Source organism: Brassica napus, chromosome A3 (assembly GCF_020379485.1).
Source record: "Brassica napus cultivar Da-Ae chromosome A3, Da-Ae, whole genome shotgun sequence".
In the NCBI taxonomy this organism is placed as follows: domain Eukaryota; kingdom Viridiplantae; phylum Streptophyta; class Magnoliopsida; order Brassicales; family Brassicaceae; genus Brassica; species Brassica napus.
The window spans coordinates 10,157,334-10,166,967 of NC_063436.1; the positions used below are offsets into that span (position 1 = coordinate 10,157,334).

Genomic DNA, 9,634 nt, shown 5'->3' on the forward strand with positions numbered 1-9,634 from the left:
ACCATATACTGTACTTATATATTGTCCACAAATTTTTCAACTTTTTTGGTGTGGGATACTCTAATACATCCCCTCACGTTTATAATTAGACATTTGCAACGTGAAGTTTGTAGGACTGAACATCTCCAGTTGTGCCACAATCAAAAGATTTTAAAACCTGATTTTGATATTATATTAGTAGGCTCAGATCACATTCAAATGAGTTAAAGATTGCAACATATTTATGATGATAATTTTACTAAAAGGCTAAGATATTTTGGATTACAAGGAAAAACAAAGTATGCCAAAAGGCTAAATTCAATAAAAGATGTAAATAGCAAATGAAAAACCTTTGCTCTTTGGAGGCAATCAGTAAACCAACAGTTCGTAAAAAAAGAGAAAAAAAAGCTAAGCTATGGCGGGTGTGATTTTTTTTTTTTGACAAAAGACTTGATGGGTGTGTTTACGGAGCCACCTCAACAATATGCAGCCACGTGAGCACAGAAAAAGGTTTAGAATTGACCGCCTTGGTAGGTTTGTCCAAACTGCCAATTAGAAGGAGCCACGTCATTGCTAACGACGGTGCGACCATCGCTGGTAGTGACCTGGAACGAGAGGCTTTGGTCGTTGAGGTAAGAGTTGCTCTGCCAGTTCTGTCCCCAGTTCCTAGACATAGCTTGCCACGACCCTGTCTTTGAGCCTCTTATCGAGACCGCGTGGACGTCTCCTGCTCCTCCTACGTTCGAGATCAGAACTAGGTTGAAGTATGAGTGTCCGTTGATCGTAAATCTTATCCCTCCTTTTTTCATACACGGTACTCTGCATTTATACACCATTGAAAACAACATAACTCATTAGTTCAGTTCAACGTTAAAGAAATAGCTCGATGGCAATTATAAGTTACTTTGTATAGGACTTGCTGATTGACGAACCTATATGAACCTAGATGTTAACAATTATTTATTTATTCCATTTACATTAAATATTTTTAATTTGAATAAAATTATAAAATATAAAAAGCGAGACAAACTGTGAACCAACACTAAAAATAAAGTTGGAAGAGAAAAATGACCACTTAATTGCAGATAAATTGATGGTGAAGAAGATATAATTAAATTAATCGTAATCTTTTTTTTTACTTTGTTTAACTATTTAACTTAATTTAATTGGTTTAGACTGATCTAATATGATTTTAATCTTTTGAAACGACTTTTAAGAAAATTGTTTCATCAACGATTGATTTACCATCACCTAAATCTGTTTTTAGAACATTCTTTAAGTTTTAACTCTTTGTTTTGCAATTCTGTGACAAAAAAAAAACTGTTTGTTTTGCAATGGTTAAGTAAGTTTTTTGCAATGGTTTAGTAGTTTACTTGCCTTTCAAGTTATAAGTACAAGTATAACTCACCTTCGAAAAGAGACAGGGACAATGCCTGCTCGGTACTGAGCAATTTTGAGAAAAGCTGGTTCGGCAAGATCAAAATGCTGAAGAGGAGGATTGCACCATCCACCATTATCGTTGGAGAGGCCAAGGTTCGGTGGACAGAAGTTAGTAGCTGTGACGGTGATAGTAGAACCTAGACACCATCTTGGGTCATCGTTGCACTTCATCTCGTAGCACGCACCGCACGTGAGTCCGTTGTTGAATAAAGCTGTGCTAAGAGCCGCCGTATTGGTCCCGTAATCTTGGCTATACAGATTACCATAGCCACAAGCTCCGCCTGATCATATTTAGATACGTTATGTGTTAGCTAACATACGCATGTAAAAAGAGACAAGATTATAGCTAATTAACATGCGTGTTTGTTGTTATTGGTCATGACTCATGAGCATACCCATTGTGCCGGAAGCGTCGGCGCCACCGTAGAACGTGGCGTGACCACCTTGCCAACCCCCATCGTCTCCATGAGCTGCTTGGGGAAAGAATAATAAAGTGAGTATGGATATGATTGAGATGATAGAATATTTGGAGTCTGATGTAATATCCATTTTAATTTGTTTTTGTTTTGTGGAGCCTAGACTTTGAAAGTTTGGGGGTTGGTTAATTCAGTTTTGAGTATCTGATTTTTTTGGTGAGAATCGTGATACTGATATGGGATCAAACGTGGAGGGACCGAGTATATATAGGAGTTTTGGACTTTATAATAATGGCAAGAGATACTATTAATAAAAATGGTGTGTCTACTAAGTATATTGATTAGTCTCCTCTCTCATCTTCTTAGGCAGCCATATACTTATGCCAATTTGCGAGAGAATTGCGCCTAATACTTCTCGTTAAATCCCAATGTATCTCATCAATTTTTGGTATGTATCCAATGATGATGTAGTTTTTTTTTCGTAAATTGAGCATAAAATTCAAGATATGGCCAAATGGGTAACTTGTTTGGATAACTAGTAGTAAAAGTCAACAATGTAGGCCAACGTTATTCTTGAGAATAGTCATAACTGTTTTTGATTTTCTAGTATTTGTTTGAGATAAGTTTTATTTTGTATCGTATAATATTTGTGGACAACAAATTAAACAGCCAAGATAATAAAACTGTATCTATTTATGATATTATAAGATCAGGGGGGACTTTGAAGGTTGTGGCCACATGCAAATGTTGCGGTTAGACCAACTACGATTCCTAATCAAGTGGCCCCTACTTGCACATGCTTCTAAACACAAGCCTTATTCATTTGTCTCTTATTTTAAGTTGGTCATATGATCTTATCTCTTGTTTTTGAAGGTAGTTAACAAAATTCCTTTATATTCACAAGACGTTATAACTGTCATCGGTATGTCCAACCTACTCTTATGAAAGTATTACACGATTAAAATGTTGATGTTGTAATTTTCTTTTGCTATTGATGCAGTTACACAATGTCAATCTTTAAAACTAACGTGAATACATTGGAATATGGAAGTAGTTCACTTTATAATATTAGATGGTGGGGATTACCATGATGAATTTAGGGTTCAAGACTAAACTCTAGTCTAATTTCAGCCGGTTTAACTCGCCGGTCAATTTTGATAGACAAGTTTATCGGGAAAATTATCTACTGGTTTTCAACTGAGCTACTCAAAGTTCAGTACGTTTTCGTTGGTATGCAGTCAGAGTACATACTTTTTCAAAAAAAAAAAAAATTAGTTAGAATAATCGTTTCCAACTTTTCATCTAGTTTGTATTCAGAAATATTCCAATATTTATTAATATTAGCTCGGGTTTTGATTACAACAGTTATATTACTCAGCTATTTAAATGGCCTAGATTGACTAGAGAAGCCACTAATAAACAAAAGATCGTAAATATGATAGTAGATGGTCCTACCATGTTACAAAGCACATGCATGAGGCTCTCTTCTCATGCATTTATCGGATACGTCATTTTCGTGGCCCTTACATAGTTACTATCCTATGTCTTAAAGGTAATCAACCTAGCACAGCCATATATGGTTCGTTTTTAGCCAGGCTGCTTCATGATTCCTTAAAGATGTTTAAAAAAAAAATTTCCTTATTATGTAGAAAAAATATTTTGAATTTCAGCAAAAAAGGGTTTAAGACTTTTTATTAATCCAAAATTTGTGATGCTAGTTAATCGATTTACGAAAATCGCTATGTTATTGTATGTGATTAGTCAACACAAGCTGGTATATGAATGATAATTAATTTGGGATTAGCTTTACTTTTGAAAACTACCGCGCCATTTGGTAAGATGTTCTTGACAAAGAATCTTATAAGTGGTTGAGTTAGTTAGTTTTAATAGTATAAGGTTCTCAGTGTCACACATTTAGCTACTATGAACGCAATCGAGTGAATGTATAAAATTTTGAATGGTTTAGTTTTCTTTTTTGTTACAAAACCAAAAGAAACTTAAAACTTACAATCACTGGATGAAAACAACAACACGACCAGTTAAACGCTCATCAATATTGAAGCCGGAAAAAACCTGATGACCATCACAAGGCGTTTGTTTGTCTCTTGGATGCCCCAAAATTGTTGGGACTGGTCGTAACTCCGTCCATGAAGAACAGTCATTGTCCAAAAAGAACGTCATTTCAATGACCCAACTTCTGAGCCGACACAAGATAAACTTAAGTGATTTTCTGAAAATTTAGTTCAGAGATTTTTATGCGAGCTAGTATTTAGTATTGTTGTTTGGTACTTAGTACCGATTAAGTTGCTTCAACATGTCTAGGTTGGTTTATGTGATTTGTGTCTTACCTAGAACACCAAAGAGTATTGTTAAGACGGCTACTGAAACTGCCATTTTTAATATGTTTTTTTTTTTAATATGTTAAATGTATGATCGATGTTGATTGAGAATAGTGTTTATATAGGGAGGAGAATTAAGTGTATCAGCTTGCAAAATGCGTCTGTGAGAGTGAGAGAAGAGAACAAAAGATGGGATTTAGATAGTGGGCAAAAAGAATCAGAGAGCTTTAATTTATCTCTACTTTACATTTGTTTACTTCATGCCACAAAGTTTTTTTTTACTTTAGTTTGTTTTTCCTTCTACACTAGCAGACAAGTCAAACCAACTATTTTTACATGTATCCAACACTGAACACTTAAGAACACGAGGATTGATTACCTTACCATAAGAACAACTAGATTTAATGTTTCTGATGAAATTATGTCGGTCTGATTCTAGTAGTTGAATCCTAGTGCGCGGTTTTAAGACAAGTGAAGAACCGGAACCAGAAAGTGATTGCAGACATTAGGGTTCTTATGGGAGTAGTACTAAGAACTTGTGATTGAAGCAAAAGTAACATGGAGCTATTAACCATCAAACTAAACTTTCCTACAATGTAAATTACTGAAACAACAAAAGAGAAGAAGTGATGTAAAATAAAAACAATTTCTTTTCAGGTTTAAGGCAAAAGCCAAATCCAAACACAACCACCATTTTTCAAGGATGGGTGCAGTTGCAAAAGAGCATAAGGCTTTGGTAGCTCCCCCATGAACCAGGAAACAGAGTAATGAGACAAGTTGAAACCCCAAAACGCCCCCAAAAAGAGAAACCAGTTTCACAGAATAATGAATGTATAAGACAGAGATGTAAGTTTTTGTTTAGCTAAAATGAGGTATCAATAGAGAAGAAAAAGAAAAGGTTTATCGAGAAAAGGCAGCCTCTCTCTCACTTGGTGCTGCTGCTGCTTTCACTAGACCTACCAAAGTTTGAGCCATTGCCAATGTCAAGCCCCTGTAAGCTGCCAAGATGGTCTTCCTCCGCATAGGAATGAGATTGACCAGAGGCGTTGGAAGTAGCATGATGCATAAGCGGAGGGTTTTGGTTGTTGTTTGGCTGGAAGTGATGAAACTGAGGAGTCATTTGTTGCATGTTCTGAGCATCAGCTTGTTGCTGAAAGAATGCTTGCTGTTGAGAGTATTGCATGCGAGCCATTTGGAGGTTATAAGCATCAGAGTGTGAGACTTGTCCCGCTGCTGCGAACCTCATCATCTCGGACTCCCTTTTCATTTTGTCGTTCAGCGCTGCGTAAGGGAAAGAATCATCAGATAAAATTGACCTTTGAAACCGAAACAGAAAAATGAGGAGGATGAGAAGAAGGATTAACATACCATCATGCAACTTGGCTTTTTGTTCCACCATCTGTATTTGAAGCTTGAGCTTTGTGTTCTCAGATAACAACCCATCTATGTCTCCCTGCAAGAAGCAAGTTAATTATTAGGCAGCAAGCAGAAGGGAAATTATCACAGCAAGTGGAGCGTGTAATAAGAAGATACATTGATCAAAGACAGGTATGCAGAACGGGTAGCATATTCAGCTTGCAAGGCCTGGACTCTCTTCTCGAGCTGCATTATGTACCGAGTCTTTCTCTCTTTTGAACGAGCTGCAGATTGTCGGTTAGACATTATCCTGCAAACCATACACGATTAGCTACTGGAAGCAAATTATCAATCAATAGAGAATGCTGAATGTTTCCACTCTAATGTTCACAACAGCATTTATAAGACTTGAATCATCAATTAGACTACCAAAATGATATGTTATAAGACTTGAATCATCAATTAGAATCTCTAACCAAACAATATTGAACCGACGAATCAAACAAAAAGCTGGGGGCCATCACATCATTTATGAATTGCAATAAAAAATTCGACTTGAGATTTTAATCAGACAAAAGCATACTAATGGGACCCTCATGGTCTCTCTCAAACAAAAAGCAGCATAGTAGAAGCTAACAACTATATTTCAGTTATCACTGAGATTCAAGAATCAGAGTCAAAGAACATTGATGTAATAACCAAAGACCACTACAAGGAAATGTTATAAGACTTGAAACTTATTCAAGCCATACAAAAAGTACCAAACACAAATAAAAATATATAATATAATACTTATGGGACCCTCATAGTCTCTCTCATCCAAAAAGACGTAGCAAATCAAGCATACTAGAAGCTAACTAAATTTCAGTTAATTATCGTTGAGATTCGAGAATCAGAGTCAAACAAAAGTGATGTAACTCATCACACATCACATCAACATCAAAAGATATAATATTATTAAAAAAAACACCTTTTTCCCGTAAATTGTTAAACAAGACATGTCAGCTATAGTCTTAACAAGAACCAGACGTCATCAAATCATTATCACAATTCACAAGAAACGAGCAAAAAAAGACGAAACCTTTTAGCTTTCTTGGGATCAACAACCCAAAGCTCAGCGAGTTGCTCAGGAGTCATAGCTTTCCTAGCCTCTATCGACTCCAAACTCGAAGACCCATCAACTGAGACACTATGCCTATGTCTAGGTCTCTCCCTCCCACCTTCCTCCTCTCTCCCTCCACCACCTCCATTCTCAGCGGGAAACGGGTTATCATTACCGGGTCCGAGTCCGGATCCGAGATTTTCAACGTCCATGTAGGAGCAGAAGAGGTCATCTTCGGATCCAAGATCGTAGAACCCGCTGAAGGTTTCGGAAAAGTCTAGATCTTCAGGGAGACGGAATTGATCCTCGGAGTGGGCTCGCCTATGGTTGGGGCCTCGAAACGACGTCGGAGATGGGTTGGTTAGAGGTGGGTGTTGGTTTGGTTTCGCGTTTGAAGGATCATGATCCATGTCTTGGATCGTTCTTCTCTCTCTCTTTCTTACAACAGTCTTACCTGTCGGATTCGGACAGCCAGAGAGAGAGATAGAAGATATATCTTGTTTTTATGAGATAAAATCTTTTTTATACCCTTTTTTGTCTTTAATACTTTTAGATTTGTTGCTCAAAATATTTTTAGATTTGTTGCTAAAAAAAAAACTTTTAGATTTATTAAAACAAATAAAACAAATAGTTTAATAAACCAAAAATGTGAAAATAAGAATATTGAAAAATAAATACACCAACGTTGTGGTATATTTTTGGGTTCTAAAAATCTTTAAATAAAATTTTCAGATTTTGTTCTAAGGCATGCGGATTTTAATTTTTTTTCAAAACATGGCTTAGTGTAAATCGAAATCCACATTTTGTTAGTGAATATACTTCGATTAGAATAAGTAATCCACATAAATACAATCATCTAAATATTTTTATTTAAATATTTTTAGAACCCAAAAATATACCACAACATTGATATATTTATTTTTCAATATTCCTATTTTCATATTTTTGGTTTGTTAAACTATTTGCTTTATTTTTTTTGATAAATCTAAAAGTATTTTTTGAGCAACGAATCTAAAAATATTTTTGAACAACAAATCTAAAAGTATTAAAGAGCAAAAATGGTATAAAAAGGATTTTATCTCATAAAAACATGGTATATCTTTTATCTCTCTCTTTCGCTGTCCGAATCCGAGCGGTAATAGACAGTTGTAAGAAAGAGAGAGAGAAGAACGATCCAAGACATGGTATATTTTTGAGTTCTAAAAATATTTAAATAAAAATTTCAGATTTTGTTCTAAAGCATGCAGATTTTAATTTTCTTCAAAACATGGCTTAGTGTAAATAGAAATCCACATTTTATTAGTGAATATACTTTGATTAGAATACGTAATCCACATAAATAAAATTATCTAATATTTTTGGAATGCACATTTTCGGTTAACCTATCACTTTAAATTTTGTAGAATAAACAATCTACAAACGACTCAAAAATCTAATATCTGTAGAAATAGATATCAAACATGTTGTCTTGTTTGTACATATAGTAGGATGTGTATTCTATGGATAATCATAAACAAATTTGCAAAAATATGGAAAGTGCAATTATGAAAATATTTACAAATACTTTGTTTTTATATTCGAAAAAATTGATTTCGTTTACCAAAAAAACAAAAAAAAACACGTATTAGCCTTTCTTCTTCAAACACCTATGTTTTCTCTTGATTTTCACAAAAAAATTTCCATGATGTATATATATGCTTGTGTTATGTATAATCAAAAAGGAAATTTTCCATCGATGAAGAGAGATGGGGAAAATTACTCGCTTTTTAATTAAGATCCACTTTAAGAGAATTACAGAAAATGGTTTTAGGGAATATTGGTTTCGAAGGAATTGATGTCGATTAAGAGTTGATTTATCTATCTATTGAGTTGCCGAATACATCAGGATGTTCAATAGCGATCATCACAAGATGCATATCTATGCCTCATGTGTTGTATGTGAATTAGGTGCAGCTACAAGTTGGAAATTCGATGGAGATTCTCCGTGGATGAAGGAAAAAGAGAACGTTTATTCGCTTGGAATTGAGATCTACTTTAGAAGAGTTATAGAAAATGGTTTTAGGGAATTTTGGTTTCAAAGAAACTGATGTCGATTAGGAGTTGATTATCTACCTATTGAGTTGATGAATACATCAACATGTTCAAAAGAGATCATCACATGATGCATATCTATGCCTCATGTGATGTATGGGAATTGGGTACAACTACAAGATGGAGATTCTCGGTGGATGAAGGGAAAAAGGGAAAGGTTATTCACTTGGAATTGAGATCTACGTTAGAAGAGCTATAGAAAATGGTTTTAGGAGATTTTGGTTTCGAAGAAACTGATGTCGATTAGCTACAAGATGGAGATTCTGTGTGGATGAAGGGAAAAAGGGAAGGTCATTCGTTTGGAATTGAGATCTACTTTAGAAGAGTTATAGAAAATGGTTTTAGGGTATTTTGGTTTCGAAGAAACTGATGTCGATTAGGAGTTGAGTTATCTACCTATTGAGTTGATGAATACATCAGCATGTTCAAAAGTGATCATCACATGATGTATCACATGATGCATATCTATGCCTCATGTGATGTATGGGAATTGGGTTCAGCTACAAGATGGAGATTCTCCGTGGAAGAAGGGAAAAGTGAAAGGTTACTCGCTTGGAATTGAGATCTACTTTAGAAGAATTCAAGAAATGGTTTTAGGGGATTATGGTTTCGAAGAAACTGATGTCTATTTGGATTTGAGTTATCTATATATTTAGTTGATGAATATATCAAGATGTTCAATAGTGATCATTGCAAACAATCGCGAACTTAAAAAAAGAATCTATAAAACTAGGGAAGACAATTGGATTTTTTTAAAAAAGAATCAGTCAATTCGATTGTGTGTAACCTATAAAGCTAGGCAAGAAAATCCAAATAATTGACATTAGTTTTAATGACAACAATAACTAATAACTGATACCAAGAATAACCAATAACCACATAAGAAAACAAAATACAAGAACAAACCAATT

General features: G+C 34.9%; 2 protein-coding genes across 2 annotated transcripts; both read right to left on the reverse strand.

The window, feature by feature from the left end:
* Positions 1-218: 218 nt before the first annotated feature.
* On the reverse strand, positions 219-2,084 carry LOC106438022 (expansin-A8). Its single transcript, XM_048775779.1, has 3 exons — positions 1,815-2,084; positions 1,388-1,700; positions 219-798 (listed from the first exon to the last, which is right to left on the reverse strand). Exons 1-3 carry the CDS (start codon positions 1,966-1,968, stop codon positions 492-494), a joined length of 774 nt encoding a protein of 257 aa, XP_048631736.1. The 5' UTR covers positions 1,969-2,084; the 3' UTR covers positions 219-491.
* Positions 2,085-4,806: 2,722 nt separating this feature from the next.
* LOC106443571 (bZIP transcription factor 18) lies at positions 4,807-7,274 on the reverse strand. Its single transcript, XM_013885125.3, has 4 exons — positions 6,612-7,274; positions 5,708-5,840; positions 5,543-5,627; positions 4,807-5,455 (listed from the first exon to the last, which is right to left on the reverse strand). Exons 1-4 carry the CDS (start codon positions 7,040-7,042, stop codon positions 5,100-5,102), a joined length of 1,005 nt encoding a protein of 334 aa, XP_013740579.1. The 5' UTR covers positions 7,043-7,274; the 3' UTR covers positions 4,807-5,099.
* Between the last annotated feature and the right edge of the window lie 2,360 nt (positions 7,275-9,634).

Bases quoted from the DNA above. Each gene is read 5' to 3' on its own strand.
- LOC106438022 (XM_048775779.1), bottom strand. From the start codon at position 1,968: ATGGATATTACATCAGACTCCAAATATTCTATCATCTCAATCATATCC. The intron at 1,701-1,814 runs GTATGCTCATGA...AAATATGATCAG, and splicing joins CGACGCTTCCGGCACAATGG to GCGGAGCTTGTGGCTATGGT. The intron at 799-1,387 runs GTGAGTTATACT...GTATAAATGCAG, and splicing joins GTCCCTGTCTCTTTTCGAAG to AGTACCGTGTATGAAAAAAG.
- LOC106443571 (XM_013885125.3), bottom strand. From the start codon at position 7,042: ATGGATCATGATCCTTCAAACGCGAAACCAAACCAACACCCACCTCTA. The intron at 5,841-6,611 runs GTTTCGTCTTTT...TATGGTTTGCAG, and splicing joins GATCCCAAGAAAGCTAAAAG to GATAATGTCTAACCGACAAT. The intron at 5,456-5,542 runs GTATGTTAATCC...TCCCTTACGCAG, and splicing joins AAAAGCCAAGTTGCATGATG to CGCTGAACGACAAAATGAAA.